General features: G+C 51.2%; 1 protein-coding gene across 1 annotated transcript in view; it reads left to right on the forward strand.

Moving 5' to 3' along the window:
• TBC1D9 (TBC1 domain family member 9) overlaps nt 1-20,327 on the forward strand; it is a 75,234-nt gene that overhangs the window by 33,298 nt on the left and 21,609 nt on the right. The window contains exons 3-8 of the mRNA XM_045830992.1: nt 8,814-8,932; nt 11,062-11,290; nt 11,954-12,215; nt 13,938-14,145; nt 19,071-19,277; nt 20,077-20,247. Coding sequence (XP_045686948.1) covers nt 8,814-8,932; nt 11,062-11,290; nt 11,954-12,215; nt 13,938-14,145; nt 19,071-19,277; nt 20,077-20,247 — 1,196 coding nt within the window. The remainder of the gene's footprint in view (nt 1-8,813; nt 8,933-11,061; nt 11,291-11,953; nt 12,216-13,937; nt 14,146-19,070; nt 19,278-20,076; nt 20,248-20,327) is intronic.

Here is a 20,327-nt window from a genome sequence, read left to right on the forward strand (position 1 = left end):
TACTACTCCTCCGCCCACTTCTGGGACTTCGCCGTTCTGCAAAGCCGACCCTGCGTGCGCTCCCTTGGGAAGGAGCCCAGAGCTCCAAAGCTGAGTTACTCCTCCGTGGTTTGCTGAGCTGAGGCTCAGGAGCACAAGGCAGTAAAGGCAGATGGCATAATTTATGCCACCAAGAGATGCACTTTGGTTTTCACATTAAGTACCGCCTGTCATAACTGCATGATCTCATTATAATAAACCCAGAACCGGTTTCGCTTCTGAATCTATCGATTGCCCATACGCATAGCTCCAGAATTTCCTGTGGAAGGCTCCACGGAAGTGACGGCCGTTGTGAAAGTCCCGTTCACCCATTAGTTGTTATCGATTTCCGTTTCAGCCCCGATTGCTGGCTCCCTTTCCTGAGAAGGTTTTAAGAGCGGAAGCTGTTACCTCAAAGAGTTCGTTGATGTGCTGACCCTTCGGCTTGTCGCTTTCACGTTGTTTTTCTCATGAACTACACAGTTAGCATTTGGTGGGGCACTCTATGGGGAGCTTTATGTATTTTCTTGAATTGCACGACTCATCGTAGGAGAGGCCCTCAGCACAGAAGCGGTGAGTCTCACCCACTGCCCCGTGGGACACAGAGGGCTCCCCAGCCTGGTTCCCTGCCGCGTTTTCTGAACCCTCCGCAGGTGGGAACTGAGTTAAAGGGGGCGCCTGGGAGCAGTGTCCTCACTGAGACCACGTTCTGGAGAAGAACCTCGTGGCCTTCGTGGGGAACCCTAGGCACGTGGTTTGACTTAGACCCGAGCCTCGGGGAGACGAGGAGGTGGAGGCCTGTGGACCTGCCTCTCTCGCCGCTCATGGAATAACGGGCCGACCCTGGGCGATGTGAGCGGTACAGAACAGGAGTGGGGAGAGCAAGCTATGTGGTGAGACATTCTTTTCCTGTGCTTCTTCGTGTTACCTTCTGACTGCCTGTGCCCGGATGAGTTTGAAGAAGTTGATTGTTTGCATTTCCTCGACACGGAGACCTTCCTGTGTCGTAATGACTCTTTTCCCCACTGCCCCAAAGGAGGCCTCGTGAACTGTAGCGTGCTCAGTGGTTTGTGCAGCAAATGATCCTTCTCACCGTGAAGAGCATGGAGGAAGCTGCACTGCAGGACTTTGTGCAGCCCGCTTCGTGGAGCTGGTCCTGCGCCGACAGTCCCACCCCTCCCCCGAGACTCAGTGGCCTGACAGCTTTGCACCTGGGGCGGGAGGTTCACCAGAGAACCGAACAGCTGCAGGTCTCCCCCGGCGGCCGGTGTTTGGGACTCAAAGCCCCGGAGGCAGGAGAGAGCCCGTCCTTCACCCTCCTCGGCCTTTAGTAGGCTGAAGTGAAAGGCAGCCCCCTTGGCTGTCCCCGTTAGGAGGACTAGAGGTCCTACCAGAGAGCGGACGGAGTGAGGAGTGTTACGCAGCCTCAGTGAACACGTGGGCACACGCCCATTGTCTGAAGAGGTGCCCTGGGACAGCTGGGGAGGGAGGTACGAACAGAAGGACAGAGGAGCTGTTGACAGTTCCCTCTGGGGACGTCTGGCCTTCCCACGGGCCTGGTCAGGAAATGGCATCGTGGGGACGTGTTTGGCGGACACCTCACTGACCACACAGCGGGGCCTTGGCTGCCCTCTGATTCAGTTCCCCTCCTCTTTCCCGTGCCAGAGGCTCCTCTGGGCCCGGGCGGTGGTTGGTCTCAGAGCTGTCAGTCACGTCAGCCTCCACCCCACTCCCTGCCCTTAGCTGAGCAGGGCCCAGGTCAGCCTGAGCTGCCCAGGTTCTCACAGGCAGGTGGCCACGGGCAGGGTGCTGCTCGGGGCTGAGACCACTCTCTCGAGCTCCCCTGCTCCAGCCAGCGCGTTTTGAGCAGCACCAAGCTGGTAGTGTTCAAGATTAAACACCCTTTCACTCAGCAGCTGGTCAGGCCCAGGACTTAATTAAAGGCTGCTCATTGGCTCCGCTTCTGCTGTTCCTCTACAGCAAGGGGGTCACACTCATGTCCACGGGGGGCCACGTCAGCCTCGCGGTTGCCTTCCAAGGGCTGCATGTAATTTCAACTCCTTCACAGTTAAGGAGCAGTTACAGTTATACACAGTCCTAAAATTATTTCAGCCCTTGGAAGGCAACCGCGAGGCTGATGTGGCCCCCCGCCCCGTGAACATGAGTTCGACACCCCTGCTCTGCTGTAGCTGGAGAAAACGTGGGGCGGTTCAGTTGCCTCCCGTCTGAGATGCACGATGTGAAGCGTGGTCAGTATTCGATCACCCTTCCTCGGTCTGTGGGCCTCAAGAGCTAGTCCTGGATCCTTTAAGGAGCAGCTTAAAAAAAACAAAAAAAAGGAACTTGCCTTTTCTCTTTAAGCAGTACATGCTCTTTGCAGAAAATTAGAAAATATAGATAAAAAGAATAAAAAATGAAGAAATAATACCACATTACAAATCACATTCCAGACTTTATATTATATAAAATGTATCTATACACTCAGGTTTGGGCAAAAGTAGGTTTGCAGTTATGAGTACATGAAACAGTTTATTCGTGTATTATTCCGTATTAATTATTACATCATTTTCACACGAACAACTGCAAACCTGCTTTTGCACCGTCCTGTACGCATAGATACATTTTATCTTTCCATGTCAGTAAAATATGTTTCTATAGTGTCAACTTTAATAGGTAGATAATATTTTATTGTGTATTATTTGACTAAATAATACACCATTGTTGGAAATCTAGGGGTTTCCCCCCGATTGAGCTGCATCTTGAACGACTTAGTGAATATCCTGTTAACACAGTCCTTCCCCAGTTATCCCCTTGGGACGCACTTACAGAGGCAGGGCTGCTGAGTCACTGCGCACGCGCACGTGTAAGGTGTGGAGGGTTTCCCACGAGGTTGCACCCCGAGGAAGAGAGGCATTTGCATTCTGCCCTTCAGGGTGGGGCCGCAGGTGGGGTGGGGTGGGGGGAAGGGGGCGGGCCTTGGCACGTAAGTGAAATAAGGAAAATGAGCACATCACCCACTGTAGCCAGATGAGCTGCCCGGGCCTGTCTTTTCTCAGAGTGCCCATAAAGCTATCAGCGGTTGGTGGTGACCCGTGAGAGAGTACAAGCAGAGTTACGTGAGACGCTTGTCATAATAGTCACCCAAGGAGTTAGTTGTTGCAGGCCCGCCCTTCTCAGTTACCGCGGCGCTTGCAGTGCAGTCCGCACACCGTGGGGCCTGGCCTTGCCCCCGTGCGGGTTTCTGCTGGTGTGTGTGTGTGTGTGTGTGTGTGTGTGTGTGTGTGTGTGTGTGAAACAGCTGACTTCTGAGTGTGCTGCCCTCACAAGTAGAGACTTTCTGCGTGACGTTTTAAGAGGAGATCTTTGTGTTCTGTTGTTTATGATAATGGAATAACAAAAGTAACTGTTTATTTAGTGGCTTTGTACGTGCTAGGCCTGTGCCAAGGACTTGGCCTGTGTTGTTCTTCTTTAACCCCCAGCACGAACCAGCGTGGTAGGTGTTGTTACCTCTGTATTAGGGATGAGGAATCGGAAGCCCAGAGAGGTGAAGTGACTTGCCCCCAGTCACAAAGCTAGGATGTGGCAGGGTGGGGACTGGAAACCAGCCGTACCTTTTGGACAAAGTCTGCGGTCTGAGCCATTCTGTGATACTAACCGTCTTCCTGATACCCGGGCCCTGAATCAATAATGTGTATAAAGTGAAAGCATGGTGCCTGGTCTTGATGAGCGCAGATAAGTAATAGACAGCATTACCATGGCCGTGATCTGTAACCTGCGTATAATCATAGCTTTCATTAAATTTAAATTTAATTTACATATTTAAAACACAGCTCCCTGTTGTTTCTAAAAATGTTTTAAATCACCAGTTTGTTTTTGGGTTTTATCTCGTGCCCTCTCCACGTACAAGTCTGTCATTTTTCTGGGCGTAGGGAGTACCTGGTGGCTTTGTGGCTACTTTGGGGACATTGGCTGTTACACTAGTGTATGGGGTGTCACTCTTGCCTTCACTGGGCATAAAACTTAAAAAGGATCATTCCTGTGATTAAGGTCATTTTTGGGTAGGGCCATAGGATACCCGAGTCCTTCATTTGGTTCCCTTCATTGAAGCAGCTTCAAGTGCTGTTCTCTGGAGAACTGGATCAGCTCTGGGGTCCAGGCAGCCTGTCATGACGCCGAAAAATACTAGGTGGGTGGCTCTGTCATCCCTGGGAGGTTTAGGGGATTGGTTTTGCTGTGTTTCGTTTCCTGCTGTGTCGCGAGGGGCTTTTCATTTTGCAGGTGCACGCAAGTACCTACCTGCACGTGTGCGCACACACATTCTTGCCCGATGAGAACTTGCCGTCTAAGTGACCCTGGAATTCAGCTTCGTAACTCAGTGCTGCAGTCACAGAACCAAAACATAATTCATCATGCATCACCAAGAAATGCCCACCGACCACCCATGAGCGGGGCCTTTCGCCTGTGTTCTTCATCCTCAGGGGCCCCGCTGATAGAACCAGTTCACGGGTCCGTCTCAGTACTTCTCCTTTTCATTTCCGGTACAGTTTATGTGATTTAACATTCATTTCAAACTGGTTGACACATAAGACTCAGGGCAATTTAGTACCTTTCATTATCATAGAAAATGTGGAAATTTTGCCCAGAATCATGCTCAAGGCCTCTGGCTAGTATTCTTAAAAAAGAAGGAGCAGGGGAAGGAGGTGGAAGAGGAGAAGGGGGAGGGGAGGAGAAAAGGAAAAGGAAAAGGGAAAAAAAAACCCCACTCCCAATGGTACTTGGATTCTCGTTTTTCCAAAACTGATTTCTAAACAACCTCAAGTTCATCCCGGGCTGGTCTAGCTGTGGCCCCAGCAGGTAGGTGCTTGGCCTCGGACTTCCCGAAGGCACTGGTGCCCGGGGCCAGCTCACCCTGTTGTTCCGGCGGATGGCGCAGCCGGGCCGCTGTGTTTCCCGCTGTGTCTCCCTGTGCATGAGCCCTTTCCAGAAAGGCCACAGCCAAGCCCTTCCCTCTCTTCCGAGCGCCCAACACATTTTGCTCAAACTTCAGGTGAAATAAACCTACCCCTTTTCAGAGTCAGGGCGAAAGAGCTTCCTGGCATCTCACTCAAAGCAGTAACAAAATAAGGGTTCTAGGACCTGAAGTACTGCTGCACTCGGCTTGTTTTCTGGAGAAATGAAAGAGCCGTTTCCAAGGGACACTTAGGATTCCACCATGTCTCCGTTAGAGCCTCGCTGGTTCCTAAAGAAAGTGACAGCTAGCCCCACACTGTCACTAGGACATTGGCTCTGTGGCTCCCAGGTAATGTGGACCCTTTGTTCTGGGGTGAGAAACAGACAGAAATGGAGACCCACTTTCGGAAATTAAAGTCTTCAGAACTTGGCCCGTCTGCTGGGGGAGGGGGCCGGCTCTGCCTCACGCGTGTGCTCGGACTTCAGACTCCAGGACCTGGTGCCACAAACACTAGTCCCCCTTTACACTCTGTGCACTTCGGGGAGCGTTCAGAAGATACAGTGCCTTCGCACAGTGAATATCAGTGTAGAAGGCACATTCCCGTGACTCTCCCTGGAACTACCTCTTGGGCATAGATGGGAATCCGTAGTTAATTCCTGAAACTACCATTGGCCGATGACATTTATGTCATTTTCTTTCCTCAAACGCTATGTGGGGATGATGATATTCTACAATGGTGCACAAAATGCTTCCTTATCTGGAAACCAGTTTTCTGGGACGTTGGGGTCTTAGGTCTGGATGTAGCCAGACTCTTCGATGTTCCAGCTACAGGCCCAGAGTTAAGAGAGTTGCAGACGGGCAGATGCTGAGACATGCATCGCCAGTCCGTGCCCTCCGCCTGGGGCAGTGAGCAGCCAGTGATAGCTCCAAAAGGCCAGCCTTTTCATGTGATGCCGGCGGGTATGGGAGAAGCAGCAGGGGACAGAGGACAGAGGAGAAACAGCACAGCAGCGGTGGTTGGAGGGGGAGCAGTGGTGGGGATTGAAGGTGGAAGTGTGGGGGTTTACGTCTGCGGCAGCGAGAAGTAGACCGAAGAGCTCGTGGTGCATGCGGTGCTGGGTGACAGAAGGTGGGGATTGTGGAGATGAGGGCAGTGGGGCAGGGACAGGATGTCCCTGGGGCCACAGGGAAGGCGACAGGTCAGGAACAGTGTGGACAGTAAAGTTGAACTCCAGTACAAGATCAGCCATGTCAACCTTACAGTGCCATGAAAAGTGAGTGATACAGGCACATGTTTGTTGAATGAATACATACACGCATGTACTGTTTCTACCGGGGTGTGTGTTGGGGGGCGTGTACTTTCATGAATGTGTGCATGAGGAAAACTGAGGGCAGCCTGTACAGAGCTGAAGGCACGCCTGTTCTGCACGAGAACTTACAGCTGGTGTGCATGTCCATCCAGGACAACGGAGGAACAGTGAGGTCGAACTGTGCATGGTTGGATTCCACAACCCGTGGAACAGGGACTTAAAAGTCAAGTGCCTGGTGTGACTGCCTGGCAAAGGGCAGAGCATGGTGACATACCACCAGTAACAGCCAGGCTGCCCGGCTGGGCCAGGGCAGCTGTGAAAACCAGCTCCGGAAGGCGCCTCTGGGAGCTGTGCCGGCAGGTCTGCAGAAGCGCAGCTGCCCTGTGAGCCCCCAGGAGGGCCCCCGTCCTAAGGTGCACACATCTGACGGTGCCACCAAGTACGGTTGGGGCAGCGGGGCACATGGGGGGCACATGGCGGCACTCGCCCTGGGCACGACTCCACCTGTCAATCACAGCCGTTCACAGCTGCTGACAATAGTGAGTTTACAGACAAGGAAGGGTGCACTCTGTTTTAAAATGTTTTAAATAAGCATCAAAAACGTTTAAAAGCATACTGCACCCTTCCTTGTCTATAAACAAAGTTTTCCCCATGGCTATTTAAAATGTTACAGCCTAAAAGGTTCAAAGCTCTCTGGCAAATTCCAAAATGACTCATCCCCTAAACATTCCAAATGAGCATTGTCCTTTGCATCCGAAAAGTGCCTTCCACTTTCCGAAATGTGTCTGCAGACATTATTCCTTGCGATTTTTACTGCATTGTTCTGGGTGATGTATGGGCTCTTTGGTTTGTGTGTTTTTCATTTACTGCCAGTTTGCATATAAAGAATTTGAGGCAGAGAGAGATGTAAACAAAATATTTCAAGTCAGCCCACTGGGTGGTGGCAGAAGGGGAGGGGGCCCGGCGCGCTGATTTCCAGCTCTTGCCCTGACCTGCAGCCCAGAGTCTCTGACTGCTTTTCCGTGTGGCTGACTGTGGCCCGAACGGGTGAAAAACACCCAGGGGAGCTGCAGATAGCCTCCTGTTCAGCGTGTTCACAGGGCTGCTCTGCACTCAGGGATACACTTTTCATCCTCTCCACAAACAGGCAGTTTTGGTGTTTGGGCTTCAAGAACAAGAAAATGAACTGGGCTTCTGTTTGGTTTGGGGTCTCCTCGTACAGAGTGGGCCCGAAACCCCTCATTCTCTGAGAGACCTCAGTTCTCTCCCACAGCTCGGAGGGAGCGCCACTGGAGACACAGCTGCGTCTCCCACCTTTCTCTGTCGGGCATCAGTGAGGTTCTGAGAGATACTGAATTACTGGTAACCAAGAACCGAGAGAAGCCATTTTGAAGAATCAATAAAAAGATAAGTCGGAAATCTAAGGAGCGGCCTAAAGGGTGCATCGGCGGAATCACAAAATCATTCTTTAATTCTGCGTGCAGTGAATGGTGCATGCAATTTCTATCTGTGATACAATGACTATGATATCTGTACAGTTTGTATCTGTGAAAGCTGACTTATTTTAAGACACTCTTTCTGCAAGGTCATTGATAATCCCAGAAAAGGGAAGGCAGTTCACCCCAGGGTCCATACGGCCTCATCCGAGAGCGCCCTCCTCACGCGCAGCAGGGGCAGGCGGGAGGGCACGCTGGTGCCACGCGAGGCACGGCCAGGGGGGTTCAGTTCGGAGGTGGCCCGGCGAGTTGACTTAGGCTGCTTATTGCTGGCCCAAGTGTAGTGACGTGGTGGGCAGCTGTGGGGATGACCTCATCCCATTACATCTCAAAGCAGCTGTGCCCATGAGAGCCGGGCTGCTGCTCCCCAGCAATCGTCCATCTTCACTTCTCATTCATAATTGAAAGGGAGCGAGGATCGTTTTTTGCCCACTGCAGGAGGTTACGTCAGAGCCCCGGCGGCACACCAAAGCGCTCTCGTGCCGTCGCAGCTTCACTGCTGTAACCTGCTGTCCTGACGGGATCTGCGTGACCCTGTGAGGTGCGTGTTGTAGGAAGGAGAGCGGAGACGGGGAGGGCTGAACTCTCCATCCAGGATGGGAATGGGGGCGTGCTGCTGCCTTCTGGTCTGGGAGTGTCCCAGATGTCTCTGCACTCGCCGCCTCAGACTGGACCGAAACCCAGCACAGCAGGTCCTCCTCGGGCAGCATCGTTCCAGCACTGATGAGATGCCATAGGATCTTCCCTCTCGTTTACGTCAGTTAGCCTATGATGCAGCTGGTTTCATTATGCACCATTTCACGTGAAGTCTCAGAACCTGTTGATGGCATTAAGTGAGGACTTCCTGTCCTTCCTCCTGGGTTACCACCCCCTTAAGTGTCCTGGTGCGTCTCTGGAGGAGAGGAAGCCTTTAAATTAGGCAGAGCTGTTGGAACAATATTCTCCGTTGGCTGCATTGAATATTGATGGTGTGAGCCTGGCTTTTTAGGGATCTTTTAAAACCTGACGTTTAATATTATCATGTTTACACTCACACAGGTGGTTTCAGAAAAGAAATCACCGAGCACTGGGAGTGGCTGGAGCAGAATCTCCTGCAGACCCTGTCCATCTTTGAAAACGAGAACGACATCACCACGTTTGTGAGAGGCAAAATACAGGTAGGGCGTGTTTTGTTTCGCTGTTAAACTTTTCTGTTGGAAATCACGTAGAGCTTACGGAAAAGTCGTACAAATACTCAGGTACGTGTACTTTTCTTACTTCCTTAACTCCTGCACGCGAGGCTCTACGGGCATGCTGTTCTGCATTTGCTTCTCTCACTCAGTTACTCCTGGACAACTCTCTGCAGAGAATGTCCATGCAGTGGTTGTTAACTTTGATAGTGCTGTTTTTTAGTTGGAAGTTATTTTGAGGTTTGCAGAAGAGGGCAGAGACAGAGCAAAGAATTCCCATAGACCCTGAGCTCAGCTTCCCTGAATGTTGACCTCGTACACGACCACGGCACATTTACCGACACCGACACAGTAACAGTGATGCGACATTGTTACCCAGTCTACAGATTTTACTTGGGTTTTACCAGTTTTCCCACTCTGTGGCCTTTTATTTTTTATTTTTAGTTCCATGGTCCAATGCAGGGGCCTAGGTTGCCTTTAGTTCTTTATTTTTTATTTATTTTTTAAAAAGATTTAATTAATTTATTTTTTTAGAGAGGGAAGGGAGGGAGAGAGAGAGAGAGAGAGAAACATCAATGTGCGGTTGCTGGGGGCCGTGGCCTGCAACCCAGGCATGTGCCCTGACTGGGAATCGAACCTGCGATGCTTTGGTTCGCAGCCCGCGCTCAATCCACTGAGCTACGCCAGCCAAGGCAGTTCTTTATTTTTTTTTAAAGCTGCGTATGATGTGTGCATGCACCATAGTTAATGCAGCCAGTCTCCTGTGCTTGGTCATGTAAGCGTTTCCTGGCACTGGGGACCGGAGCTTTATGGGGACTGCCGTGCTCACCGGGTGAAAGCGGTCCGCAAGGCCTGGTCCATTCGTGTGAGTGATTCGGCCCCAGGGTATTTCAGAGTGCTGTTGCTCAGTGCTCCGCTCTCTTAAATCTTCTCATATTTAAAAACATTTTCCTCTTTAAATGTAAATGACCGTTCTTGAATGTGCTATTTCCTAGACCTTTGGATATCAGAGTCGGAACTTAATGTTTTCCACTGAAAACTCATGGGCATCATTTGTGTGTGACACATCGCTCCCTTCCCTATTCCCCTTATTCTGCCTTCAGGTAGGGGCCTAGCAGTGGACCCCAGATGCGGATGGTGTAGACTTTTGGAGTTTAGACTGGTAGCAGTGGGGAACCACTCTGGACTTTCTCCCTAAGAATTTTGTAGTCAGAAAAAGCGTTAGGAAGACACATGTGTAGGGGCGTCCCGGATGGACCGGAAGCAGGAGAGCCCGGAGGCAGGGGTTCCGGGGACGAGGGGACGAGGCAGTCGCAGTTTTCTGTTGGTGGCACGTGGAGGGTTCGTCACGTCAGGGAGAGCCCAGCGGTTACCCAGCTTCTGCGCTTGAGCGCCTGCGCCCTGCTGTGCTGCCCTGAGACCGGAGCGAGCGAAGAGGAGCAGAGAGGGGTCCGGAGATCGCGCGGTCAAAGGGGGACGTCCAGGGAGCACTTGTACGCAGAGCTGCATGTAGGAGCCAGTTTCCTGGGAAGTGCGAGGAATCGGTGATGGCGAAGTGGCTTCTCGAGCTGCTGACAGGACCGAACAGCCGCTCGTTCCTTCCCCCCAGGGTCCCTGGTGCTGTGCACGGCCCTGAGACGGCGGGGTTTGGGCCGAGGGTCCGTTAGTGACATGCCTTCTGGTCTGTCTGTCCGTCCTTCCTTGTCCGCTCATGATAAATGTTTGTTGATTTTTTGAGAAGGGCAGAAATTGACCTTTCAGACGACTATCATGATAAGCTGGGAAAATCAATAGAACTAGCAAAACCTTTACATTTCCTCATTTGTAAAATAAATTTCTGGGCTCTGTCCTAAGTGAACTTAATAAAACAATGAGCACCAATGAACAGATAATAAAATCTGTATTGTTATTTTGAAGGTCTTTTTATACACAAATGCTACTTGTTCATTGGCTTAGAATTGGGGGGGTTGCCTTTGAAAACAATCCTTCCATTTTTAAAAAAAAAACTTCTAGCCTTAGAAACTGTTCCTTTCCTTTGCAACATGGACAGCACGCAGGAAAAAGCCGCTGTCGCCATAGTGACCCCAGGTGTGTGCTTCCTGTCCCCTCCCCGCCAGGGCATCATTGCCGAGTACAACAAAATCAACGACGTCAAGGAGGACGACGACACGGAGAAGTTTAAGGAGGCCATCGTGAAGTTCCACCGGCTGTTCGGGATGCCCGAGGAGGAGAAGCTGGTCAACTACTACTCCTGCAGCTACTGGAAGGGGAAGGTCCCCCGCCAGGGCTGGATGTACCTCAGCATCAACCACCTTTGCTTTTACTCTTTTCTCATGGGCAGGGAAGGTAAGTCATCTCGAATTCCAGAGGGCAGCTTCGGAGAGTCTCCCGAGGTTCGCCCTGAGCTCATACACCACGTCAAAAATAGCAAAAATAAATCTATAGTGGCCCTGGCTGGCGTAGCTCAGTGGATTGAGCACGGGCTGCGAACCAAAGTGTCGCAGGTTCAATTCCCGCTCAGGGTACATGCCTAGGTTGCAGGCCATGACCCCCAGCAACCGCACATTGATGTTTCTCTCTATCTCCCTCCCTTCCCCTCTCTAAAAATAAATAAATAAAATCTTAAAAAAAAAACAACAACACAAAGACAACTCTTAAAAAAAATAAATCTATAGTTATGGCTGGGTCAGCTTTGTCTTTTAACTATTCAACAAGTGAATTTCTTTAGTTCAATATATGTAAAAACTATGGCCATCCAGTAGTAAAGATTCACCGAAGGTGTGACTGATGTAGTAGACGTGGACGTAAACGGATGATGATGATGATGCACTCAGGATTCACGTGGTCTGAATTTGTCCCGTAATGAGCAAACGCAATGACGACAGACGTGGGCACCCGGACGCGAAGCTGTTCAGCGCCACCGGGAGTTGGGGGTGTGAGGTCTCGCAGTGTCTCGGAGGGATTTTCAGGGGCCAGGGGCTGACCAAGCCTTGTCCCCCGCATGCGCAGCCAAGCTGGTCATCCGCTGGGTGGACATCACTCAGCTGGAGAAGAACGCCACGCTGCTGCTGCCCGACGTGATCAAGGTGAGCACGCGCTCCAGCGAGCACTTCTTCTCCGTCTTCCTCAACATCAATGAGACCTTCAAGCTCATGGAGCAGCTTGCCAACATAGCCATGCGGCAGCTCCTGGACAACGAGGGCTTCGAGCAGGACCGGTCCCTGCCCAAGCTGAAGAAGAAGTCTCCTAAAAAAGTGTCCGCTCTTAAACGGTAGGTGACAGGGGCGGGGTCTTTCAGACTTTGGAAACAAGAAACCCATCTATGCGCTTTATGAAACGTGATGGTTTCTGAACACCTCAAGGGTGCCGAACACTTTCCAGGGCATAGACACAAACATGGGAAAGGTGCTCTGTGGCCCTCACAGCACAGTGAGTGGGGCAGGCGTGGCCGGTCCTCCTGGCCCCGTGAGCAGCATGCCGAGGGCACACACACATGGGGAGATGGGGCAGAGGGTGGGCAAGGCCTCTCAGGGGAGGCTTCTGGGAGCTGGAGTCTCGGGGGTAGTAGACGCTGCCTTCAGGTTCGGCAGGTGGCTGTTGCCAGCAGAAGGAACAGCACGAGGGGGAAGCTCAGAGGGAGGGAAGCCCAGAGACCGCGGAGCAGCCTGGATGTGTGGCTGTGGAGGAGGAGTGAGAGAAAGTGCGGGGAACGGTGAGACTCCGCAGTGTGACCGTAAGCCTGCAGCTGCCCTAAGCTGAGGTGGGGAGTGAGAGGGATGAGCACGTCCAGGGATGTGAGAGCTCAGTCTTGTCCTGTCCGGGTGTGTCACCCACAGGACAGCCAGGTGGAGACTGGACAGGTAGCCTGGGGAACTGGAAATCTCTGGCCTATGGCCGGTAGTAGGAACCCAACAAAGGTCACCACCGCAGGGAAGGTGTCTTTGGCGACTGCAGACGTGTCTCAGCAGAGTGGTGGAGGATGAATGGGGTTGCTGCAGGGGATTAAATAGCGAATGAAGGCAGGGGAACGAGGCAAGGGCGGGCTGGTTTTTGAAGAAATCCAGTGGTGCAGGTGGGGCGCTGCTCTTTTCAGAATGGGGAAGATTGGAACACAGGACAGGATGGGAAGAGTGTGTTGATGAAGGTGGGTGCAGGGACAGGAGATAAAAGTCCACCTGGAGATAAAAGTATAAGGAAACAACTTGAAAGGGGACATCTTACAGGGCATAGAAGAGGGCGCTTCTGTGTGCAGCCATCTGTCCTGCTGAGACAGGGAGAGGAAGTAAGAGGAGCGGGGATGGAGGTAATTTTGGAGACAGAGGGAGAGAGCTCCTGCTGGGCGCTCTGCGCTGGGAAGCCGGGAGCTAGACCACCAAGAGGCCAGGGCCGGGCAGAGCTGAGAGGAGAGGCTGTAATGACCTGCAGGATGAACAGGACAGAGGAAGTCGGGGACAGGGTGCAGCTGGCAGGGGCCCCAGCCGAGGCTGGGAATGGGAGGTGTCCCTCGGGAGGGTTGTTCCTGAACCGCATGCCATTTCCTTGCCTATGTCGGGTGGACGGGGACACCAGCAGGCTCAGGAGGCTCATTTGCATTCTCACCAGGACTTTCTTAGAGGCCAAGCCTACCCTCTCCCCTCCCCAAATGGCTCTGGAGAAGTATAAATGTAAACATCTCTGTAGAAATAAATTGTTGTTATTCCTTTAGAAAAAGAATGAATTTCTGTCCAGGCCTAGTTTCCCTCAGATTCTTGAACATTTGCACATAGTGACCGTAAACTGACTACACAAGAGACCTAACTGTATTAAAATAATTTTATTGCACTTTTGGGTCCTAGGTAGGTATTAGCACCAGCAGAAAGCCAAGAAAGTAGGGCCAAGCCCTGCAGGATGGAGGCGGGGAGGGGTAGGCGGGGACCCCCCTCATGGCCATGCCATCTGGAAAGCAGGGAGACACTTCTTCCTCGAGAGGTGAGTGGTTGTCACTCTTTTCCAGCGACCTGGACGCCAGGGCCAAGAGCGAGAGGTACCGAGCCCTCTTCCGGCTGCCCAAGGACGAGAAGTTGGACGGCCACACGGACTGCACGCTCTGGACCCCGTTTAACAAAATGCACATTTTGGGGCAAATGTTCGTGTCCACAAACTACATCTGCTTTACCAGCAAGGAGGAACACCTGTGCAGCCTCATCATCCCGCTGCGGGAGGTAAGCGTTGGGCGAAAGTGGATATTTCACGTTTCATCGGTAGTACTTTTCCATGTGGACCAGGAATATCCTTACCAGACACTGGCTGGCCTTTAACCAAAGTGAGTGCTCGTGGTGATTTGGTGACACCTGCCACCCTTCCGTGTGTAGCCAATGATCGGAGGGAGGGTGGGACCTGCGAGGGTTCTCCTTCCAGTGGCAGCCTCGTGTGTACAGTGGAGATTCCATTATTGTTCAGGTATGGGGAAGCCGGCAGGTGACTGCCACCAGATCGTTCCCTTGGAACAGTAAGCCCACAACACCGTATACGGGTGATACATTACAGAATTGTACAACTGAAACCTATATAATTTTATTAACCAATGTCACCCCAGTAAAGTGAATGAATGAATGAAATAGTAAAATCAAAAAAGGAAGAAGGAAAAGACAGATCGTTAGACTCACAGATCCTACAGGGAGGAGCGCTGGGGCTCCCTGGGGTCGGCAGCACCAGGGCCGGTCGGCAGACAGACACTGGGTCAGAGTATGTATTGCGGTTCCCAAGGGAAGGAACAACAGAGGCAGGTAAACAGGCACGGTACCGACTGGCCTGGATAATTTCAGTGGGCTCTGGGGCATAGGGGCTGTTCCTAGTGATCTGGTCTGCAGCCCTGGGGTTTAGGGCAGGTGGACAGTGGTCCTGACTGGAGTGGGAGAGCTGGACAAAGGAGGTGGCCGGGGTGAGGGTTCTGGAGGGGCTGGTTTGCTTGTGAAAGGCCTGCTCCCCAGGGAGTCTGTAGGAGTGTGTAACTCTGGAAGAGTGGTCCTGCTGGGGTCTGCAAGGTGTCAAAGCATCAAATACAGAACCTAGAAAATGCCGTTATTATACCTGGCTCACAGCCCAAGAGCAGCTGGGTTTAAAGGAGACGGTTGTGAATCAGGAAGCCCCGTGTTGTTTCCATATGGCCCTCCGGTGCCCAGCACAGTGTCCACCAGGGCCACGGACCACAGGGCAGACTCCTGCGCCCACCCCAGAGCTGCCGAGTCTGAGTCCCGGCAAGTTCTAGAATCTGGGTTTTAATAAAGTCCTGGGCCAACTGTCATGTGCACTAAGACCAAGAAGCATTTGCGTTGTGTCTGGGGCGGGCGAAGCTTCCATCACGCCTTCCCAGTGGTGCTTGAGTGGAAGCCCTGCTGGGGGGTGGGGGGAGAGGGGACTCCCGGCGGGGATGTCAGGGGCTGGCCGTCCTGCGGCTTCGGACCTGGGGACTTTCAGCCTACCCCGGTCCTTTTCTGGAAGTGAAAAAGCTTTGGTGGTTCCGATGGGCCCTTGGCTAGGATTCCCGGTAGTAAAGGATTCAAGTGTCTCTCAGCCTTCTTTTCTTTTTTTAAAAAAAATCATTTATGTAAGCAATTTTTCTTCTTTGTTTTTGTTTTAAGAATAATGCAGCACTGCCACAGAAAATGTGTAGAAGTGCAGAGAAATAAAAAGAGAACAAAGTTCACCCCTCATCCCACCATCAGAGCCCACCCCCGGAAACATTCAGATGAGCTGATTTCTGTGTATATGTTACCGATGTCATTTAGTTTGAAACAAAGGGAATTTTTAACTTTTGCTTATTTCCTTTGACAGAGAGCATGTATTTAAACTTCCCTAGATCACTAAATAATCTTCTGTGATGTAATTTCTAATTACTACACACTATTTCATTAAATAGATATATACTTGATAGGTTCAGTTACCTATGACTGGACCTTTGCATTACTTTTAGTTTTCTCCCAATTATATGTACACTTTTCTTTAAATTATAAACTCCTAGAAGCTGAATTGGTGGACTAAAAAGAATGGAAAATGTCAAGCAAGTGACACATCTAGTTTCTCTGAACAGGAGGAGCTCACTGGTACGACAGCACTTTCAGAGGCCAAGGTGCTTTGCTGGTGGTGAGTTCTGAGGTGGGAAATTCGACAGCATTTACATTTGACTCTGAAATGGATTTCAGAGCTTTTCCACCTAACTTACCTTTTTTGCCGTAACCTGCCCCTAACCTAATTTTCCTCGTCGAGTACTACCTGAGTGTCATAGGGCAGAGCCACCTGGAACAGGTAGGGAATCCAGCATCTTGGCATCAGCCGTGTATCGTGGACGCGCTGTTCATGAACCTGAGCGAGCCCTTGCTTCTCGTCCCAGAGGGAGACGGGTCACGAGGGCCCGCAGGTGCAGGCAGGACGTCTGCTCTCCTGCTCACCCCCGGCCGAGGGTGTGGGGCCAGCAGCTGAGTTTACGTCTCAGTGCAGTCACAGTGCCGTGGTGAGCACCGGGCGGGCGGGCGGGCGGGCTGGCGAGTGAGCAGGGAGGGCGGGGATGGGTAGTCCCGGCCCACCTTCCGCCTCCGGGTTTCCTGGCGGGTGGCGGGGCGGAGATGACTCCATCCGCGGTGAGTCAGAGCAGGGGCAGCAGTGGAGTGGCCTGTAGAGAGAGAGCGTGTTTTAGTTGGAGGACGCAGCTTTGAAGAAACACCCAGCAAACCCGCAGGGCCCTCCCCGTCACCTGGCGAGTCTCTGAGCCGTATTCACAGTGGGGCCCTCACCCGACTAATGGAAGAAACGAAGGACTTAATGTACTTTTTATTGCCTTTCGGTAATGGTAATCCTACGGCCCAGGGGTGGGCCCCACCTCCTTCCGGGATCTGTTGGAGAGTGGCTTCTCTGTGGCCTGGGCACCTTGAGGGTCTGAGTTGAGCCAACAAGTCAGCAGGGGCCCCCATGGGAAGGTTATATTCTATTTAGCATGGCCATTTTTAGCCTTAGATAGACTAGGAATTGTTTAATTTTTGACAACTAAACAGAAATACTGACTGGAGATTATTAACACATATTGCACATCTACACTAACAGTAGACCAAATCGACAGACGGTGAACGATTACACAGATTCCCGTTGCTACAGATTTTGGAGAAATTTCCGAGGCAGCAAAGCTGGGCGATGAAGTGAACTAATCAGGTTCCTCATTAGATAGAGATTCCAGATGAAGCCTTTTTTTTAAAAAAAAAAAATCATAAATCACTTTGTAAATGTTCCATATTAAACTCCGAGACTTGATTAAGTTCCAGCCCATCTTATAATCCAAGGTAATGAAAATGGGTTTCATTAAACCATAGAATACAAGCACGCAGCTGTCACTGTTTCCCAGGCACAAAGCTTACGCGTTACAAATCCAGTAGAACCCATTTGTTAGTGACAGATCTTTTCTAACCTGTGTGAGCATTCATATATTTTATGTGGGAGGTCGCTGGTTACTTCTACATTGATGATCCAGCCAGATCAAGACTTTCCACTTGGACTTTATCAAGATCCACTTGGCCCAAGGGTTTTGAGTCCAGAACTTGGACCCTTAATCCCCTTGGCGGTCTGTCATTGAGTCCTGACGCCTGGGGGCCAAAAGAATCAGAAAAAAATTTGTTGTGAGAAAAGGAGCTTTTATTTATGTATTTATTTTTGTGTGTATGTTCTGCAAGTGGGACTGCTCTTAGAAAAGGAGCTTTTAAGAATAAGCATTATTTAACATGCCCTAAGAGTCATGGGAAAATCTGTTCGTGAGAAAGAGGAGTTTTACCCCCATTTCCCTAGCTTCGTTTTTTGCATCAGGGAGAAAATGAGAGCCTTGTGTGCAGCTCCATCCAAGCATTCCAGAGGAGTCCTTTAAAATACATATCTAACTGTATGTACTTATAAAACCCGAGAGCAGAAGTCGGGTCCTGCAACTTGTCCCTTTGTGGGTTCCAGACTCGGCCCCTTTGCACGAGGGCCCTGAAAGGCAACGCCCAACAGGCTCCTTAGCCTTTAGAGGGAGAGAAAAGTTGTAAAAACTCTGCCTTGAAGGAATGTATTTCACAGGAACATGCTGGTGAAGGGGTTGGAGTGGGACCTGTCTAGACTGCTCGCAGGCAGAAATCAAGAGGGGGGCGAAAGCTTTAATTATATCACCAGAGCCGCTGCAAATACACCATTTATCTAGGGCTTGCCTTGAGGTTTTCTTTTTCCCTAATGTGCTAGGGCAAAAAGTTTTAATGCACTCATCCTAGTTTCCAGTTGATGAAAATCCTATTATAAACCACCAAATGTGTGTCTTCAGAGCTAAAACACATGTCTCCCTTTTGTTCAGTACCTCTCCTGATGTGGTTGACTTCTCTCTCTCTCTCTCTCTCTCTCTCTCTCACACACACACACACACAGTCCCCTAGTGCAGATGGGGTTGCAGTGAAGCTGTTTACATCCTGTCCAGACTCAAGCCTTGAAAACACTGAAGGGGTAGGGGGTGAAGGCGGCAAAGCCCCGGGGTCCAAATGAGATGTTTGAAGGATGGCCAGTGTTTTCAAAACCATCCCAACGTTCAGCTTGGTAAAATGAATCAGGATCAGGACTGTTTTCTGTCTCATATGCATAATGCAGCAGCCAGGAGTCCTCTCCTTTATGGCACCATGAAACTTTAATGAAAATCAAAGCATTCTTTCACAACCAGGTTTCTCAGCCCTGGCCCTGTGGACGTCCTGGGCTGGACCTGGTTGGGGGCAGGCTGTCCTGTGCATGGTACGTTGCCTAGCAGCATCCTGGCCTCTCTCTACGAGATGCCAGCTGCACCCTCCACTGTGACAACCAAGGATGCCTCCAGATGTGCCCAGTGTCTCCTGGGGCATAACATCTCTCTCAGTGTGGAGGTAATGGCTTAGAAAAACAAGCAAGATGATCCTAGCTTCTGGTATGAGCTGCAGTTTGATTTGCTGTTGGATTGGTTGGAACAGAGTCAGAGAATGTCAGTTCGCTTCAGAAAGGTCTGAGTGGTTCCTACAGAAGGTGAAAGAGCTGCGAGGCTCCCTTAGTGCTGGTCAGGGGCTGCTGCTGGGCAGTCCCTGCAAAGTGACGCTTTCTGTTTCCCGTCTCTGTTCAGGTGACAATTGTAGAAAAGGCGGACAGCTCCAGTGTGCTCCCCAGTCCCTTATCCATCAGCACCAGGAACCGGATGACTTTCCTGTTCGCCAATTTGAAAGACAGAGACTTTCTGGTGCAGAGGATCTCCGACTTCCTGCAACAGACGACCTCCAAAATATACTCAGACAAAGAGTTTGCGGGGAGCTACAACAGTTCGGACGACGAGGTCCGTGGAAGTTTGGGTTCGCCCTGTTCCTGAAGGGTTCACCTCCTGGCCCGTTTTGCTTGACCTTCAGGCTTGGCCACTGAGCTAGGATTACACCACCTGCACTCGTGCCAAGAGCAGCGTGTCATTTAAATCCCGTGGAGCGTGTACTGGGGACCGTAGAGCTGAGCAGAACCTCACAGATCATCTGATCTAAACTTCTTATTTTGTGGTGGAAGAGTTATTAAGTCCTTTGTCCTGGCTATACAACAAGTGGCTCTGGCCCATGTAGCAACATTGTCAGGAACGGGACCTGGAAGATAATGTCACTAGCTCAAGTCACAGAGCAAGTTACTGGCAGCTAAAACATGTTGTAAAAATAATGAGCTGACAAGTAACATTCCTGTCCCTGGGCCCCTGCCCCCGGCGTCTGTGGGCATTTTGCAGGCACTGGCAACTGGAGAGGAGGGGAGGGAGGTGGTCCCATGAGCAGCTGACTCAACCACAGCATGCTTTGCATACATGCCAATCAGATAGACAAATGGCCAACTGATTCATTGCAAAAATGCTGCTGAAATCCAGGGAAAACCTCCTTTGAGGACAGAAGTTCTCTAGCCTGTGGCCCATGTGCCTGTCTAATTTCCACCAAAACGCTGGCTTGCGGCCATCCTTCCATTCTTTGCAAAGCAAGAAACATCCTGGGAACCGTGACATAGCCCTTGTTATCTGTAGGGCACACCACAGGGCTGCTGGCCAAACCCGCCCTGTCTGCAGTGTCTTGTTCCTGTCTGCAGTGTCTTGTTCCTGTCTGCGTCTGCAGGTGTATTCCCGGCCCAGCAGCCTCGTGTCCTCCAGCCCCCAGAAAAACTCGAGCTCTGATGCCGAGGGGGAGCGCCAGTTTAACCTGAACGGCAACAGCGTCCCCACGGCCACGCAGACCCTGATGACCATGTATCGGCGGCGGTCCCCCGAGGAATTCAACCCGAAATTGGTGGGTCCCCCCTGCTTTCCCCAAAGCTCTCATTAGATATGCATGTGAATAGACATTTTCCTATATGGACACCAGATCCT

The sequence above is a fragment of the Phyllostomus hastatus genome, unplaced genomic scaffold (genome assembly GCF_019186645.2).
Source record: "Phyllostomus hastatus isolate PE091 unplaced genomic scaffold, TTU_PhHast_1.1 phas_contig_159, whole genome shotgun sequence".
Taxonomy (NCBI): domain Eukaryota; kingdom Metazoa; phylum Chordata; class Mammalia; order Chiroptera; family Phyllostomidae; genus Phyllostomus; species Phyllostomus hastatus.